We start from the raw sequence: 20,460 nt of genomic DNA on the forward strand, positions 1-20,460 counted from the left end.
GGGGCTATACCCGAATGTAGACCTAATTTTACAAATTTCAAATAGGGTATTCAAATTTAAACGGAATTGTGAAAAATTAAGCAAAAAATTGTCGAAATGCTTAAAAGTAGGGGGTACTGTTATATGGGAGCTATGCGACAAAGTTAGCCGATATAGCCCATCTTGGAACTTGATCTACGTTTAGACCCAAAAACGCCAAATTTCAGCACTCTATCTCAATTCCTTCGGAAGACGGACAGACATGGCTAAATTATCTTAGAATTTTACGCTGATTAAGAATCTATATACTTTATTTGACCTAAATAATAATTATTCCGATCAATGGGAATAACTGGTTTTATCCTCCATGTTATGGTGAGCTTAAACGGCGTTATATTTTTGACATTTTTTATATCGCATGAGAAATTTTCAATTTGATTTAAAATATTTGTTCTGTTCCAGAATTGCAAGAATCTACAAAATATAACTACGATAACCGATTATTCCTTTGTTTATCGGAAAAAATTTCAAACCTTGTAGATTCTTTCACGTTCTGGAATAGAACAGTTGAATTGGATATTTTGTATTATTTGTTATACCTTACAACGCCATGTATTATATACAGGTCACAATTATCATCCGATTGTCCATTCTATGGAGGACAATCGTATAATAGACCCTACAAAGTGTATATATTCTGGATCAGCGTAAAATTCTAAGACGATCTAGTGATGTCCATCTGTCTATTGTAATCTATCTTTCGAACGAATTGAGATAGAAGTCTAATATTTTGCATATATGCATAGATTACCAGTAGGCAGGTTAAGTTCGTAAATGGGCCATGTCGGTCCACGTTTTCGTATAGCCCCCATATGACAATACCTCCCGATATTCTGTATTCTTATGATTTTAGCGGCATTATTTACCGGAATTATTTAAAATTTCTTATTTGAATTTCGTAAAGGGTACTACAGCCTATGACAGAAAATTGTCTGTGCAGGTCCTCCATATATATTCGGTATTTTGATGATTTTTGCTACATTATTCCCGAATTTTTTTTTTTCAAGATTCGCATTTGATTCTAATTCTAATGGCATATGACAAATGTTGCCTATGCAGGTCCACGTCGTCGTATAGACCCTAATATAACGGCTACATTCGGTATTTTTATACCCTCCACCATGGGTAGGAGGGTATATTAACTTTGTCATTCCGTTGTAACACCTCTAAATATTCGTCGTAGACCCCATAAAGTATATATATTCATAATCAGCATAAAATTCTAAGACGATTTAGCGATGTCCGTCTGTCTGTCTGTCCGTCTGTCTGTCTGTTGAAATCACGATAGAGCCCACATTATTTGACGTAGACCTTTGAAATTTGGCACAAGTGTGTGTATTGTCCCTAGGATGATTGGTATTGAAAATGAGATATATCGGTCCACGTTCTGGTATAGTCCCCATATAACGGTACCTCCCGATATTCGGTATTTTGATGATTTATGCCACATTTTTTCACGGATTTATCTGAAAATTGGTATTTGTAGGTCATGACGGGTCCCTGAGCGTGTGGCAAAACATTGCATGTATAGGTCCACGTTCTGGTATAGTCCCCATATAACGGTACCTCCCGATATTCGGTATTTTGATGATTTATGCCACATTTTTTCACTGATTTGTGTAAAAGTTGGTATTTGTGGGTCATAATGGGTCCTAGTTCGTGTGGCGAAGCATTGTAATTATAGGTGCACGTGTTGGTGTAGCCCCTATATAACGGTACCTCCCGATATTCGGCATTTTAATGTTTTTTGCCACATTTCTTCTAATGTTCTTTTACCCTAGGATGGAGTGTATTAAAAGTTTGGCCCGGCCGAACTTAATGTTTTTTTACTTGTTAAGATTTTAACAGCATTTTTCACGGATTTTATTTTTTGGATAATTGCCAATTTCTTTCCAAATGGTTGAGGGTATTCACAGATCGGCCCGGTCTAATTTAGAGATTTTTTACTTGTTTTATTTAATTTCAATTATTTCAAAATAAGTTTTAAATTATTTAATTTAAATTTAAATTAAATTTTATATATTTGGAAGTCGTATTTAATATAATTTTAAAATTTAATCGAAATTACTTTATTTGAAATTTGTTCCTTATTAAGGCGAAGGTCATTTTTTTGGATATTTAATAATTATCTCTTTCGAGTTTTAGCTTATAATGATGATTGAGGCCATTAAAAAAATTAAGTTTAATTAATTTAAAATGAAATTTTGGATATATAACTTAATTTAAAAAAAAATCGTAATAATAAATACACTGCAAACAATTTTTTTTGAATTTTTTTTTCTCTAAAACAAATAGAAATTAAAAGAATATTTTTTTTTTTTCAAATTTTTCAAAATAATTTTTTTTTAAAAGAATCCTATTACTCCTCTTTTCTAAAAATATATGTATTTCCCAAAATGTTTCTTGTGTGTTTTGTTTTATTTTTTCCTATATTTGTCACATAAAAAAAAGAAGTGAAAAAATTGCGTTTTTTGGTGAGTCCTTCACTCATTGTTTTTGTCTTCCGTTCGAAATCAAACAAAAAGAAAGAAAAAAAGGTAATTACCAAGTTTAGAGTCCTTTTCTAAAAGACTAGTTGCTCTTTTGTTGAAACACTTTTTTCCGATACACCAAAAAATCAAGGTATTCCAATTTTTGAGTGTATGTGTGTGTGTGTCGTTAATAATTAATATGCGATTAAAAAAAAAAAACTTAGTAAAAATTTTAAAGTTTAGGTTTTCAATAAACCTAAGCCCTTGTGTAATTCATATATGTAATTAGGCTTTTATGTGTGAGTCCGGGTGAGGGTGTTTATAAAAATGAGTGAGTTCAGTGATTTGATTTGATTTGCATGAGAGTATGAAACTAAATCTAAGATCGGCTTAACATACACTATTCTTCTTGGTCATATATATATACTGCTCTATTCTCTTCCGTTAGTGTACATTCTCTTAGCCAAAGGACTCTTATCCTTTTGCTGTGAAAAAGAGTTTCCATTACAAAAAATTCTTATAGATTTCATAATTGTTTTTGTTGTTGTTGCTGTTATTGTTATTTGTATACATAAGTTTGTGTGGGTGGTAGTTGCAGTTCTTGTTATTGTGTTTGTTGCTGATAATGCTGTGATTGTGGTTCTGATAGTTGTTGCTGTTATTGTGTTGGCTGTTATTGCTGATATTATCATAGAGATCCGAATATTGAGTGTATATGAGGATGTATGGGTATTGCATGTGACAGGGTTGGCGGTGGACCCGAAGTTGGTGGCGGTGGCGCTGCCGGTGGCTGACTATGGGCATGCGAGGTGTTGACCACATGCCCACCCTGTTGCTGGTGATGATGGGCTGCCGCTGCTGCTGCGGCTGCCGCAGCCGAGGGTGGTAATGCCCCCACCGGCGGCAGGGTTATGGACAGTGTCACCGTCTGCGGAGTTTGACTGTGGGCCGCTGCGGCTGCTGCCGCTGCCGTATTGGCATGTTGCGATATCTGTTGCTGCTGGTGAGGGCCATGTGAATTACTTGGCGGTGCCGTGCCACTTGCCCCCGAAACAGCTGTGGATTGTTGGCTCGCCGCCGCTGCTGCCGTTGTTGTGGTGGGATGTCACTGGGCCACAACCACCGATGTTGGGGCATTCTGTTGCCCAACCACTCCGGGTGCCACCGAATTGGCCACACTTACCGATACAGCCGGTTGTCCATTGTTGTGGGCCGCCGTTGGTTGTTGCGTTTGAAATGGATGCTGGAATGGTGGTCCATAACACTGGGGGAAATACAGCTCATTTTTCACCTGTGATCCGGGATTTGGACCTCCACCACCCCCACCGCCGCCGCCACCCATACCACGCGGCAGTATGTTATTCTTATTGTCACCCGCTGGATTGTTGTTGTTCAGAAACTGTTGAGCAGCTGCATTTTTGGTTTCATTGATTAAATGATTTGCTGCCGCTGCAGCGGCCACCGATGCCACGGCAGCTGCTGCATGTGAATTGTTGTTGTTGTTATTATTGTTGTTATTGCTGTTGGCGGTATTATTGGCCTGGCGGCTGCGTTTGGTTGTCGGATTCATGTGGTTGTCAATGTGTTTGGTAACCTCGTTTTCGGTGGCGAAACGTCTTCGACAGTTGGGCATGGGACAGCAGAAGGGACGGTCACCCTTTTTTTTTTTGGAGGCAATACAAGAAAAAAAGAAAAAATATTAGAAAAAAATTTGAAAAAAAAAAACACAAAGTAAAGCTAAAATAAAAAATCTTGAAATTATTTAAAATTATGGAGGATTATTCAGAATAAATTAATGAAGATCTTCTAGGGGTTTGATTTTGGATTATTTAAGCCTACATTCTGGAGCAGTTTAAGACTTTGAACTTTGATTTTTAAAGTATATTTTCAGGAGTATTTTTAAGGCTACAAACATTGACGATTTTTTGAAAATAAATTAATGACGATCTTTTAGGGACCTACATCTGTAGTCTTTTCAGATTCTAAACGAGGATTTTTAAAGCGTATTTTGGGGAGTATTTTTAAGGGTACATAAATTGGTGTTTTAGAATATTTTCTGGAGTATTTTAATATAATAAAAGTTTTGAAATTATTCCAAATATTTCCTCAAAGACTCTAAAAAGGATTTTTGAAAAAAAAAAAAATAAATAAAAATCTTCTAGGGATCTTGGATTATTAAAGCCTACATTCTGGAGACCCTAAACATGGATTATTGAAGCAAACATTGAATATTCTGTAGAGAATTTAAAACAATAAAATTTTCGAAATTATTCGAAATATTTCTTCAAGGACTCTAAGGAGGATTTTTGAAAAAAAAGTATTGGATACCTTCTAGGGGATTATTTTCTAGAGATTTTTTAAAGACATAGATTGATGTTTTAGAATATTTTCTGGTGTATTTTAAAATAATAAAAGTTTTGAAATTATTCGAAATATTTCCGCAAGGACTCTAAAGAGGATTTTGAAAAAAAAAAAAACAATTAAAAATCTTCTAGGGGCCTGATCTTGGATTATTAAAGTCTACATTCTGGAGCATTTTCAGACTCTAAACGTGGATTATTAAAGCAAACATTGATGTTTTAGAATATTCTGTAAAGAATTTAAAATAATAAAATGTTCGAAATTATTCGAAATATTTCTTCAAGGACTCTAAGGGGGATTTTTGAAAAAAAAAGTATTGGATGCCATCTAGGGGATTATTTTCTAGAGAAATTTTAAAGACATAGATTGATGTTTTAGAATATTTTCTGGTGTATTTTAAAATAATAAAAGTTTTGAAATTATTCGAAGTATTTCCGCAAGAACTCTAAAAAGGATTTTTGAAAAAAAAAAAAAAAATAAAAATCTTCTAGGGGCCTGACCTTGGATTATTAAAGCCTACATTCTGAAGTTTTTTCAGACTCTAAACGTGGATTATTAAAGCAAACATTGATGTTTGATTTTCGAAATTATTCGAAATATTTCTTCAAGGACTCTAAGGAGGATTTATGAAAAAAAAAAGTATTGGATACCTTCTAGGGGATTATTAAAGCCTATATTCCGGAGTATTTTCAAACTCTAAACGTGGATTTTTAAAGCATATTTTGTGGAGTCTTTTTAAGGCTACATAAATTGGTGTTTTAGAATATTTTCTGGAGTATTTTGATATAATAAAAATTTTGAAATTATTCGAAATATTTCCTCAAAGACTATAAAAAGGATTTTTGAAAAAAAAAATAAATAAAAATCTTCTAGGGGCCTGATCTTGGATTATTGAAGCCTACATTTTGGAGTATTTTCAGACTCTTAACGTGGATTATTAAAGCAAACATCGATGTTTTAAAATATTCTGTAGAGAATTTAAAATAATAAAATTTTCGAAATTATTCGAAATATTTCTTCAACGACTCTAAGGAGGATTTTTGAAAAAAAGTATTTGATGCCTTCTAGGGGTTTATTTAAGCCTTTATTCTGCAGTATTTTCAGACTCTAAACGAGGATGTTAAAGCCTGTTTTGTGGAGTATTTTTAAGGCTACATAAATTGTTTTAGAATATTTTCTGGAGTATTTTAATATAATAAAAATTTTGAAATTATTCCAAATATTTCCTCAAAGACTCTAAAAAGGATTTTTGAAAAAAAAAAAATTTTTCTAGGGGCCTGATCTTGGATTATTGAAGCCAACATTTTGGAGTATTTTCAGACTCTAAACGTGGATTATTAAAGCAAACATTGATGTTTTAGAATATTCTGTAGAGAATTTAAAATAATAAAATTTTCGAAATTATTCGAAATATTTCTTCAAGTACCCTAATAATCCCCTTCTAGGGGATTATTAAGGCCTATATTCCGGAGTATTTTAAGACTCTAAGGATTTTTAAGGATTTTTAAAGCATATTTTGTGGAGTATTTTTTAGGCTACATGAATTGATGTGTTTTAATATTTTCTGGTGTGTTTTAAAATAATAAAAGTTTTGAAATTATTCGAAGTATTTCCGCAACACTCTAAAAAAGTATTTTGAAAAAAAAAAAAATAAAAATCTTCTAGAGGTCTGATCTTGGATTATTAAAGCCTACATTCTGAAGTATTTTCAGACTCTAAACGTGGATTATTACAGCAAACATTGATGTTTAACTTTTTAAAATTATTCGAAATATTTCTTCAAGGACTCTAAGGAGGATTTTTGAAAAAAAAGTATTGGATGCCTTCTAGGGGATTATTAAAGCCTATATTCTGGGATATTTTCAGACTCTAAACGTGGATTTTAAAGCATATTTTGTGGAGTATTTTTAAGGCTACATAAATTGGTGTTTTAGAATATTTTCAGGTGTATTTTAAAATAGTAAAAGATTTGAAATTATTCGAAATATTTCCACAAGGACTCTAAAGAGGATTTTGACAAAAAAAAAAAATAAATAAAAATCTTCTAGGGGCCTGATCTTGGATTATTAAAGCCTACATTCCGGAGTATTTTCAGACTCTAAACGTGGTTTTTTAAAGCATATTTTCGGGAGTATTTTACGGGCCCTAGACGTGGATTTTTAAAGATAAATTTTTAAAGAATATATCTGAATATATTGAGAGAAGATTATTACAAAATATTATCTGAAGAAGATAAAGGACTTCAATATTGGATTTTTAAAGCATACTTTCTGGAGCATATTAAGGATTATAATCGTGATTTAAAAAAATCTGGAGATCTTTAAGGGATCTACACGTGGATTTAATTAATTTTTTTTAATGGGTATAAATGTGGAGTTTTCAAAAAAAAAAAATGAGGAAGTTCTTCTAGGTGTCCATTCTGGGATTTATGGCTTAGTTAAGGGACTTTAAACTTGGCTTCTTAAAGCATATTTTCCGAGGATCTTTTAGAGTTAAAATCTCGAATTTTAAAGCATACTTTTTCGAGTTCTTAAGGACTAGATTAGAATATAGATTTTTAAGGATTATTTAGATTTTTTATTTAAGGCCCCTGAACGTGGATTTTTAAGGAATAATTTCAGGAGTATATAAAGGGCTCTGAACTTGTATTTTAAGGAATATTTTTAGGAGTATTTAAACTGCTCTGAACTTGGTTTTTAAGGAATATTTTTAGGAGTATTTGAACTGCTCTGAACTTGGGTTTTAAGGAATATTTTAGGAGTATTTAGAGTGCTCTGAACATAGATTTTTAAGGATTATTTAAGGGGCTCTGAACGGGGATTTTTAAGGAATATTTTTAAGGGTTTTTAAAGAGCTCTGAACTTGAATTTTAAGGAATATTTTTAGGACAATTTAAAGGGCTCTGAACTAGGATTTTAAGGAATATTTTCAGGAGTATTAAAAGGGCTATGAACATGGACTTTCAAGGAATATTTTCAGGAGTATATAAAGGGCTCTGAACTTTTATATTAAAGGAATATTTTCATGATTATTTAAAGGGCTCTGAAATTGTTTTTTTAAGGAATATTTTTGGGAGTATTTAAAGGGCTCTGAACGTGAATTTCTAAGAAATATTTTCAGGACTATTTAAAGGGCTATTAACATGGATTTTCAAAAAATATTTTCAGGAGTATTTTAAGGTCTCTGAATTTGGATTTTAAGGAATATTTTTAGGAGTATTTAAAAGCCTATGAAAGAGGTTTTTAAGGGAATATTTTAAGGTCTCTGAACTTGGATTTTAAGGAATATTTTCAGGAGCATTTAAAGGGCTATGAACATGGATTTTCAAGGAATATTTTCATGATTATTTAAAGGGATCTGAAAGTGTTTTAAGGGAATATTTTTAGGAGTATTTAAAGGGCTCTCAACGTGGATTTTTAAGGAATAATGTAAGGAGTATTTAGAGGGCTCTGAAAGTGGTATTTAAAAGAATATTTTTAGGGGTATTTAAAGGGCTCTGAACATAGATTTCTAGGAATATTTTCAGGAGTATTTAAAGGGCTCTGAACATATATTTTTAAGGAATAATTTCAGTGATTTTTAAAGGGCTTTGAACGTGGATTTTTAAGCAATATTTTCAAGGGTATTTAAAGGGCTCTTAACGTGTATTTTAAGGATGTTTTTAGGACAATTTTAAGGGCTCTGAACAAGGATTTTAAGGAATATTTTCAGGAGTATTTAAAGGGCTCTGAACTTGGATTTTTAAGGAATATTTTCAGGTGAATTTCAAGGGCTCTGAACATAGATTTGTAAGGTACATTTTCAAGAGTATTTAAAGGTCTCTGAACGTCAATTTTTAAGCAATATTTTCAGGGGTTTTTGAAGGGCTCTACAACGTGTTTTTTAGGGATATTTCCAGGATCTGAACGTGGATTATTAAGAAAATTTTAATGGCTAAGAATGTTTACTTTTTGAGGGTTTTTTAGGGATTCTTTATGTGGACTCTTAAGGAATATTTTAACGGCCATTTCTCTTCATATTTTTTTAAGAATATTTAAGGTCTCTTATCTTTGAAATTTTGACAAAATTTTGGTGGACTCTTCATGAATAACTTGAGGGCCCAGACCGCACAATATTTGTGGGGGGGGGTCCAATCGTGGACTCTTTATAAATATTTTGTGGGTCACAATTGTGGATTCTTTTTGATTATTTTGAGGACTATTTTCGTTGACGTTTAGAGAATATTTTAGAGGTTCTAAACGTGGACTCCTAATGAATATTTTAAGGCCCCTAAATTTGGAATGTATTTGTGGGCTTAAAACCTGTACTTTTACAGAATATTTTGAGGGCCTGAGCCTGATTGTTTAAGAATACTGATAGGGCCCTAATGTGGACTCTTTAAGGGCATTTGTTTAAGTTCTTAAAGGACCCTAAAGAGACTCCATATTTTTCATGGGCTTCAAGGACTTAAATCGTGATATTTTGACTAAATTTCTTCAGGTTTTCAGGACTTAGCAAATTTTTTAAAGTTTCTCCATTACGATCTCCGGTTTTGTACTTCCTTAATATACCACTACCTGGTGCGTTCTTGTGTGCTGATCCAGTATCGCCTTCTGGCGGAAATCTTTGCCACATTGGCCACATTTGTAGGGCTTCTCGCCGGTATGGATGCGGACGTGCTGCAACAAATAAATAAATTTTAATCGTAATTCTTTAAAAATATTTCCCAACTCCATTCTCACCTGATTCAAAATAGTTCTCTGACGGAAGAAACGCGGACAGTACAAACAGCCAAATGGCTTCTCATTCGTGTGTATGCGCAAATGCTGGGTCAAATGTGACTGTTGGCGGAAACGTTTACCACATTCGGGACATGGATAGGGACGTGATTCGATATGTATGCAACCATGCTGCAAGAGAGTTGTTTTCTGTTTGAACTCCTTGTCGCAGATCGGACAGCGAACATACAGCGGCATATTTGCCGGACGGATACCAATGTGTGACAGGACATCGGGTAAGATTTTTTGTCCTAGAAGTAAGAACGGAAATTAGTAAATAGTTTTCAAGGCTGCAAACCTAAAGGATCCTTACCTTTACCATCCTTAAAGTAGGCGGGATAATGTATACCTCCATCTTGACCATTCTGTGAATCATCGTCATTGTAACCATCATTGGCAATGCCATTCTTGGTATCAGTCTCATCGCCCGGATAGGGTACATCCTGGGGCCACAGGGTCGGATGTGGTCCATTTTTGAATATGAGATGTGGTGAAACATCTGTGGAAATAAAAACAAAAAATCAAATGATAATATGGCCCATGTTGGAAGTGAGGAATACATCTAGAACGGTAACTAAGCTACTCTAAAGGGTTGTGTGGAGCCGGCAAAGTGCTTCAGCACTCTCCAGTATTTTTTTTTTTTATTTTTTTTTTTTTGGTTTTGAATATGAATACGGATAGGGTATTGAGAGACTTACAGTTAATTTAAGAATTTTGAAAGTTTTTGCCAGATGATTTTTTTTAAGATTTTTGCTTAACTAAGAGACTTTCCAAAATAATGACCTTAAGAGCAGAGAGCAAGCCAATTATTTCTTCTTTTTTTAAAATTTGCAAAATTTTGAGTTATTTTTTTTTTTTTGGAGCCAAAAAGGTAAGCAAGGCGAACGAGCTTTTTTTTTTTTTTTGTTTTGTTTTGGGTAAATACTCCTTAAAGCCATTATCGGAAAATCAGCCAATTCCTTGATAACAAAGTGCTTCACACACAGAGAATTTTGAATTTTGTTACTTGCTTCCGGATTTCAAGAGGAAAAATTTTGATTTTGTATTTGAGACCGAAAATTGTGCCCTAAACTGTAACTCTCAGTTTTTCTTTGCTAAAGGTGATTTCAATCTGATCTAATTTCATTTTTTTTTTTTTTTTTGTTTTGGTTTTCTTTTTTTTTATTTTGGAATTTATTCAAGAACTGTCGCTCGCCTTGGTGGGTTCGCACATGTTGATTAAGGATGGCCTTCTGGCGAAAGTGCTTGCCGCACTCGGGACACGCAAAGGGCTTCTCACCCGAATGGATGCGAACATGCTGATTGAGTATTGCCCGCTGGCGAAAGCCTCGATTGCAGTAGCCGCAGGTGAAGGGCTTCTCGTTGGCATGGATGCGCAGATGCTGGGTCAGATGCGACTGCTGGCGGAAGCGTTTGCCACACTCCGAACAGGGATACGGCCGGGCGTCGGTGTGTATGCGATCGTGCTGCAGCAGTGTACTTTTCTGTTTGAAATCTTTTCCGCAGGTAAGACATTTGAACAGCCGCAGATCACTGTGTGGCTTGGTCGGTTTGTGGCTGCCCGAGGAATTCTGTCGTCCACTACCCCCAGTGCCATTTGACGTGGTATTGCCACTGTGCCCGCTGCCGTTTTGCTGATTATTGCCATTGGCAGTGCCATTTTGTCCTGGCAACAGTTCGGGCAGGGCATAGGCTTCCAGGCCATTTGTGGGACCGTTAGCGGCACCCTGATCCATGGCTCCATTCAAACCCGGCAGAACAGGTTTATTTAGATAATGCAGAGGTGGGAAACCGGGTGGTGCCATCAGACCACCTTGGGCGCCAGGATGTCGTGGCGCATAATAGCTGGACAATTCGCCGTTTTGTGAGCCCGGAAAGCCATTGTTGGCATGATCATTGGGCTGACCATTCTGTTGGACGTGCTGTGGATTATTCCCCGCCGGATTATTGTCTGTCGCAGAGGCTGCATTGGCATTATGTTGCTGTTGATGCTGCTGCTGTTGCTGTTGGGGATCGTTTGAGCTTTGGTTTGGATTTGATTGTGGATTGGAATTTGGCTGTTGATTTTGTAAACCATTGACCTGGGGAGAGAGAGAAAATGGGAATGTGAGAAAGAGTCAAAACTTGGTTGCAAAAGAAGTCAAATATTTTACAATTTCCACGTAATCTGAGTAATGTAGATTCATTATCCACGTAATTGGCATAACATAGATACAGTATCCATGTCATAAAGATATCATAGATACATTATCCTTACATTAGGATAACGTAGATACATTATCTATGTCGTTAGGATAACATAGATACATTATCCATGACATTAGAATAACGTAGATACATTATCCACCTCATTAGGATGATATAGATACATTATCCATGTCATTAGGATAACATAGATACATTCTCCATATCGTTAGGATAACATAGATACATTATCCATGTCATCAGGATAACATAGATGCATTATCCATGACATACGATAACGTAGATGCATTATCCACCTCATTAGGATAACATAGATACATTATCCATGACATTAGGATAACGTAGATACATTATCTATGTCGTTAGGATAACGTAGATACATTATCCGCGTCATTACGATAACATAGATACATTATCCATGTCATTAGGATAACATAGATACATATCTATGTCGTTAGGATAACATAGATACATTATCCATGTCATTAGGATAACATAGATACATTATCCATGTTATCAGGATAACATAGATGCATTATCCATGACATAAGATAACATAGATACATTATCCATGACATTAGGATAACGTAGATACATTACCCACATCGTTAGGATAACATAGATACATTATCCATGTCATCAGGATAACATAGATGCATTATCCACCTCATTAGGATAACATAGATACATTATCCATGACATTTGGATAACATAGATACATTATCCGCGTCATTAGGATGACATAGATACATTATCCATGTCATTAGGATAACATAGATACATTCTCCATATCGTTAGGATAACATAGATACATTATCCATGTCATCAGGATAACATAGATGCATTATCCATGACATAAGATAACATAGATACATTATTCATGACATTAGGATAACGTAGATTCATTATCTATGTCGTTAGGATGACATAGATACATTATCCATGACATAAGATAACGTAGATAAATTATCCATGTCATTAGAATAACGTAGATACATTATCCGCGTCATTAGGATAACATAGATGCATTGTCCACCTCATTAGGATAACATAGTCCATGACATTAGGATAACGTAGATACATTATCTATGTCGTTAGGATAATATAGATACATTATCCATGACATTAGGATAACGTAGATACATTATCCATGTCGTTAGGATAACATAGATACATTATCCATAACATTAGGATAACATAGATACAGTATCCACGTCATTAGGACAACATAGATACATTATCCATGATATTAGGATAACATAGATACATTATTTACGTCATTAGGATGACATAGATACAGTATCCACTTCATTAGGATAACATAGATACATTACCCATATCGTTAGGATAACACAGACACATTGTCCATTCCATTAGGATAATATAGATACATTATCCATGACATTAGGATAACGTAGATACATTATCCGTGTTAGTAGGATAACATAGATACATTATTCACGTCATTAGGATAACGTAGATACATTATCCATGACATTAGGATAACGTAGATACATTATCCGCGTCATTAAGATAACATAGATACTTTATCCATGACATTAGGATAGGGTAGATACATTATCCATATCGTTAGAATAACATAGATACATTATTCTTGTCATTAGGATAACATAGATACATTATCTATGTCGTTAGGATAACGTAGATACATTACGCGCATCATTAGGATAACATAGATGCATTATCCACCTCATTAGGATAATATAGATACATTATCCATGACATTAGGATAACGTAGATACATTATCTATGTCGTTAGGATAACGTAGATACATTACGCGCATCATTAGGATAACATAGATGCATTATCCACCTCATTAGGATAATATAGATACATTATCCATGACATTAGGATAACGTAGATACATTATCTATGTCGTTAGGATAACGTAGATACATTATCCGCATCATTAGGATAACATGGATGCATTATCCACCTCATTAGGATAACATAGATACATTATCCATGACATTAGGATAACGTAGATACATTATCTATGTCGTTAGGATAACATAGATACATTATCCATGACATTAGGATAACATAGATACATTATCCACCTCATTAGGATGACATAGATACATTATCCATGTCATTAGGATGACATAGATACATTATCCATGTCATTAGGATAACATAGATACATTATCCATGTCATCAGGATGCATTATCCCTGACATAAGATAACACAGATACATTATCCATGCCATTAGGATAACGTAGATGCATTATCCACCTCATTAGGATAACATAGATACATTATCCATGACATTAGGATAACGTAGATACATTATCTATGTCGTTAAGATAACATAGATACATTATCCATGACATTAGGACAACATAGATACATTATCCATGACATTAGGATAACGTAGATTCATTATCCGCGTCATTAGGATACCGTAGATACATTATCCATGTCATTAGAATAACATAGATACATTCTCCATATCGTTAGGATAACATAGATACATTACCCACATCGTTAGGATAACATAGATACATTACCCACATCGTTAGGATAACATAGATACATTATCCATGTCATCAGGATAACATAGATACATTATCCATGTCATTGGGATAACATAGATACAGTATCCAATGGATGAAGATACATGACATCTCCCATTATCTGAATATGAAAACATAATTTTACCGTTATCTGTGTGACGTAGATCTATTATCCAACTGATCTATGTAACATAGATACTTTATCTGCCCCTTTCCATTTCCCCATTACACACCTGATTCATATTCACATCATCATCATTGGTTCCATTTGTCCGCTGCTGCTGTTGTTGTTGCTGCTGCTGTTGAGGCGGGTACGGACTGGTCGACGGTGAGCCCTGTTGCCGCACTCCACCACCAGCTCCACCCGCACCATCGCCACCATTTTCACGGCCATGTGGATCGCCGTTGGGCGAATGTGACGTTGGACCATTTGAGGCGGCCGCTTGACCATTTGCCGTTATGGCATTTTGTTGTTGTGCACTTAAATGTTGTTGCTGGATGCCGGGATACATTTCTGTGCCCCATTGGGTTGGGGTACCGCCAATGGCGGCTGCATTTCGTTCGGCTTCCTGTGAATCTTTGTAGAGGACATACGGCTGGCCCGTGTCCTGGGTGATGCAGTACATAATCTGGCGTGGCACTTTGAGGCCGGCAGCTATGCAGGCGGCAAATGAGGCGGAGAAATTTATTGCCATTTTGTTGCTGCTGCTGTTGTTGTTGTTGCTATTCTTGTGGGTGGGTGGGTGTTTGATTGTTGAGTGTTTGGTGTTTTTGGTTTAAGTCTTAGCTAAATAATGTAATGAGATATGATGTTTTTTTCGCTACGACTCTTTGTGTCTTTTTTTGAATTATTGCAACTCTCTCTTTTTTCTTTCTCTCTCTCTATCTCTCTCTCTCTTTAGAGAGAGTTTCTGTGATAACCACTTAAATTCATGATGATGTTCGTTGAATTTCGCTGCTTGAACTCAATGTGGAATTAGGCTTTTGATTTCTATCACTTTTGTGGTGTTGTTATTTTGTTCTTTACTCTTTCTATCTCTTTTCGAACTACTTCTCTTGTTACAGTTGTTGTTTTTGTTTCCTTGTAGGGGTTTATGCTTGGTTTTACTCTTTTAATAAAAAACTTGTTCTCTTGTTTTCCGTTTTCTGTTTTGGGATTCTTTTGTATTGGTTTTCTCTTTGTTTTTGTATTATTCCTTTCTTCTTGGGTTGTTTGTATTATTATTACTTCTTCTCTTTCTTTGTTTAAATTATTATTTATTTAAAATTTATTTTTTTTTACCAAAATGGGATTTTGTTGAAATTGTTTTGGGGTTTCAGACAAAAATTGTGTTCTCTGGTTTTCTCTCTCTCTCAGCTAATCGTTCAATTGCTGTTAATTTTTTTTGGTACTCCTGAAAGGGTATTTCAGATATCAACTGGAAAGAGGAAAGAGAAAATTACATTATATTTAGATATAATTTTAATTATGAATAAATTAATTTAAAATTAAATAAAAAATAAATTTTAAGATTTAATTTTTGAAAAAATTTAAAAATTTAAAATTATTTTTTAATTTAATACAGTTTCAGTAACATATTGTGTCAAATTAATATAAAATTAAGATTTTAATTAAAATTTATGTTTTCCATAAGGATTTATATATACATAAGTTATTTTATAATCTATTATTTATTTAGTATTTTTTTGTAAAATATTTTTAAAAAAGTCAAAAGAAAAATTATGGTTATTACAAAACTTTTTTTCTAGTCTTAAGGATTAATAAGGATGTTATAAAACTTCAAAATAACGATTTTAGACCCTGGGTCTCTTTGGACCAAATCCGTTGCAGGACATTTGGAGTCGGTGCAGCGTCCGTCTGTATGGCTCACTGGCTCGAAGGGAGTATCCGATGTGGTCCAAGTTGGTACATCCAAATATTACCAGTAAAGAAAGTCCTAAAGACGGGCGGGGCTGATTTTATGATACCCTACACCACTTTGCTAATTTAGTTGAGCTCCACATAACAAGTAAAAGTTTTTATGGGAGAATTCAATCATACACCCTATGATTATAATTATAATTTAAAATTTAAAGGACTAAATACGCCGAAGCATTTGTATCTCTTAAATTTGGACTTGTATTGCCCATTTGGTGCAAAATTAATTCTAAATCAGATAAAGATATATATGGGAGCTATATCCAAATCTGAACCGATCTCGATAAAATTTGCCAAAGATATTTCTGAGCTGTATTTGATATATTTCCCTGAATATCGTTGTTACGGAGTGCATATTACGGCTGTGGGTAACAAATACAACAAATCGGATGAACAATATATATGGGAGCTATAGCTATATCTGAACCGATCTTCACCAAATTTTGCATACTACCTTCTAGACTCAATTCGGTCGTATGTGCCAAATTCCATCCCATTTGAACATATATTAGACGTTTGGTGCACAATAAAAGGTAAATCGGACGAAGTTATATATGGGAGCTATATCCAAATCTGAACCGATCTCGATAAAATTTAGCAAAGGTATTTCTGAGCTGCATTTGATATATTTCCCTAAATATTGTTGTTACAGAGTGTATATTACGGCTGCGGAGGAGCTGTAGCTGTGTGGGAGCTATAGCTATATCTGAACCGATTTCGATCAAATTTTGCATAGTTATTTTCAGGCCTAATTTGGTTGTATGTGCAAAATTCCATACTATTCGGGCTGATACTACACGTTTGGTGCACAATAAAAGACAAATCGGACGAAGATATATATGGGAGCTATATCTAAATTTTTACCGATTATCTCCAATTTCAATAGGGTTCGTCCTTGGGCCAAACAAGTATTGTTTGCAAAGTTTCATCTTAATCGGATAATAAATGCGACCAGCATTTTGTTTACAAAAATACATGGACAGACGGACTGACATGCAAAAGGAACTAAGGGTCTATCTCGTTTCCTTTTGCCTGTTACAAACAAATGACCACCTTGTGGTGTAGGGTATAATTATCAAACTTAGATCGAGTTCGGAGATGGGCAATATCTGTCCACTGTTTCTGGTACCTCCCCCACAAAAGCTCGAAATTTTCAAAAAATATATGTTCTGCACAGAAAGAGAAACGATAAGCCGATTTTGATTCAACTTTGCAAATCCTAATATTAGTGCTAGATCAGATGAGGGTCAAAACAAAGGGTCAAAATTTTGAATAATTACAACTCTTATAAAATGTGATGTAAGAGTCCGATTGCCTTCAAATTTCACACATCCCAATATTTTTATAAACTAAAGATCTGGTGTGAAGGAGGAATATATCGGACCACTCCTTCTGGTATCTTCCCCACAAAAGGTCGAAATTTTCAAAAATATATATATTTTCTGCACAGAAAGAGACACGATAATCCGATTTTGCTCCAACTTTGCAAATCCTAATATTTGCATCAGTGCTAGGTCAGGTGCGAAAATGGAAAATATCGGTCCACTCCATCAAGTACCTCCCCCCAACAGAGGGTCAAAATTTTGAAAAATTATAACGCATGAAAAATGTGATGTAAGGGTCCGATTGTCTTCAAATTTCCGACAATCCAATATTTTTATTTACGCAAAGTCTGGTGTTAAGATGGAATATATCGGTCTACTCTTTCTGATACCTCCCGCACAAAAGGTTGAAATTTTCAAAAATATATATTTTCTGCACAGAAAGAGAAACGATAATCCGATTTTGCTCGAACACACAAAGGGTCAAAATTTTGAATAATTACTACTCTTATAAAATGTAATGAAAGAGTCCGATTGTCTTCAAATTTCACACATGCAAAACCAAAGATCTGGTGTGAAGATGGAATATATCGCACCACTCATTCCGGTACCTCCCCCACGAAAAGTCGAAATTTGGAATATCCATGAAGCTTAAAAACGCGAAATTAATATCCGATTCCATTCAGACTTGGTACATCTCAATATTTCTATCAACACAATATCTGTTATAAAGATGGTAGAGATCGGAACATTTCTTCTCGTGGCTCCACCACAAAGGGTCAACGTTTTTAAATGACCAAAACAATTATAAAATCCGAAATAATCATTTGGTTGTCTTCATATTTTACACCTCCCATTATTTCTGCCAACACAAGATCTGCTGTGAAGAAAGGATATATTGGTCCACTCCTTCTGGTGCCTTCCCCACAAAGGGTCAAAATTTTGAATATCCATGAAGCCCATAAAATGCGAAATTAATATCCGATTCCATTCAGACCTGGCACAACTTAATATATCTATCAGCTAAAGATCTGTTATAAAAATGGTAGAGATCGGAACATTTCTAGGTACCTCCCCCACAAAAAGTCAAAGTTTTGAATAACCAAAACGATTATAAAATCCGAAATAAGTATCCGATTATCTTTATATTTCACACATACCATTATTTCAACTAACACAAAATCTGCTGTGAAGATGGGATATAGTGGTCCACTCCTTTTGATGTCTTCCCCACAAAGGCTCAACATTTTGATTATCAATGAAGATCATTAAACGCGAAATTAACATCCGATTCCATTCAGACTTGAAACATTTCAACATTTTTGCTAACACAAGATCTGTTGTGAAGGTGATATATACCTTCTGATACCTCACCCACAAAGGGTCACAATTTTCAATAATTTTATCTGACATAACTTGCGAAACAGGTCAGTGATTCGTTAAAACTTGCTATATCTAAATATATCTTTCAACCAGAAAACTGAGATGAATATGGAATTTATGATTCCGCATAAAATTGGATATAAATGTTCGACGATCTTGTAATTTTGTCCATGCCAATATTTTTTTCTGTATTGGATAAAGTATGAAAATTGAATACTTCGCTCAACTATATCTGGAATCTCTACCACATTTTAAAATTTTCTCAAAATTATCCCATATCTCATATAAAGTGAAGGAAGCAATCGATATAGTCCAAAGCTGGCACGGAGCAATTTTTATATCATATTTATTTAGGTCCGATGCGAAATGGACAATATTGGCCAATTCTTTCGGAACCTAGAGGGTCAACAATTTGAATAATCATAATAGAAGTCAAAATATATTTAAATAATCGAATATGGGCTGAGGGTATACCTCTGTCGGCTAAATCGACTGATACTTTTGAACTAGTTTTTTTTTTAATTTTTAATAAATTTTAAAAATATAAAAATACAATTTTTTCAAAATTTCAATGATCGAATTTAATTTTCACCATTTCCCTATCCTGTCCTCCCACAACTGAAAACACACATTTTTCTTTATTTTTTTTTTTATTTTCTTTCAATTCCCCTCGGAATTGGATATTGACAATCTCATATCCACTTTATTTCAAGTTCATTGCTAAGAATCGTCGAGTTTAGTATGCAAAATGCATTCCCCATGCATAAACAAGCTTCCAAAGATAACACAAACAAAAACAAAGAAACTTCCATGACTTCTATATGGCATGGCCAGGCAAGAAGTTATTGAATGGTTTTAACCCTTAGGTGGCTGCTATAAAATATGCTCCCGCAAAAAAAAGGAAAGTATTTTTAGAAGGAAAATGCATTCCAAGGGAATAAATATCGGAAGATAACAAAAAGGCTAGAGCAGAGATGGGGCGATTCAAAAATTAAAACTATTTTGAAATGGTGATTTGAAGAGAGCAAAAATTGATAAAATTTCATTTGAATTTTTCACGATTTTTTTCTTTTTCGTGAAATAACTGAAAAGTCTAATAATTCTTAAAATAAGGGATATTCTCATTCAGTATAGAAGAGCTTGTGACAATCCAAAGCCTATGACAGAAAATTATCTGGGCAGGTCCACGTCTTCGTAGAGCCCCCATATAACGGTACCTCCCGATATTCGGTATTTTGATGATTTTAGCGACATTATTCACCGGAATTGTTTAAAATTTTGGTTTTTGAAGTTCGCAATGGATACTACAGCCTAAGACAGAAAATTGTCTGTGCAGGTCCAGGTCTTCGTATAGCCCCCATATAACGGTACCTCCCGATATTCGGTATTTTGATGATTTTAGCGACATTATTCACCGGAATTGTTTCAACTTTGGTATTTGAAGTTCGTAATGAATACTACAGCC

The 20,460-nt window shown here is 34.5% G+C and overlaps 1 protein-coding gene across 4 annotated transcripts in view; it reads right to left on the reverse strand.

Moving 5' to 3' along the window:
* Positions 1–3,042: 3,042 nt before the first annotated feature.
* Positions 3,043–20,460, reverse strand: part of LOC131806341 (endothelial zinc finger protein induced by tumor necrosis factor alpha-like) — a 115,652-nt gene continuing 98,234 nt past the window's right edge. Inside the window, exons 3-8 of one of the 4 annotated variants that reach the window (XM_059130336.1) lie at positions 14,606–15,790; positions 10,908–11,709; positions 9,942–10,127; positions 9,593–9,879; positions 9,428–9,529; positions 3,043–4,167 (exon numbers count right to left, since the gene is read on the reverse strand). In XM_059130336.1, the coding sequence (XP_058986319.1) occupies positions 3,616–4,167; positions 9,428–9,529; positions 9,593–9,879; positions 9,942–10,127; positions 10,908–11,709; positions 14,606–15,067 (2,391 nt within the window). In that variant the 5' untranslated portion in view covers positions 15,068–15,790 and the 3' untranslated portion in view covers positions 3,043–3,615. Of the gene's footprint in view, positions 4,168–9,424; positions 9,530–9,592; positions 9,880–9,941; positions 10,128–10,823; positions 11,710–14,605; positions 15,791–20,460 lie in introns of all 4 variants that reach the window. The other 3 variants (XM_059130335.1, XM_059130334.1, XM_059130333.1) reach the window with 3 other exon arrangements.

Source organism: Musca domestica, unplaced genomic scaffold (genome assembly GCF_030504385.1).
Source record: "Musca domestica strain aabys unplaced genomic scaffold, Musca_domestica.polishedcontigs.V.1.1 73, whole genome shotgun sequence".
NCBI lineage: Eukaryota > Metazoa > Arthropoda > Insecta > Diptera > Muscidae > Musca > Musca domestica.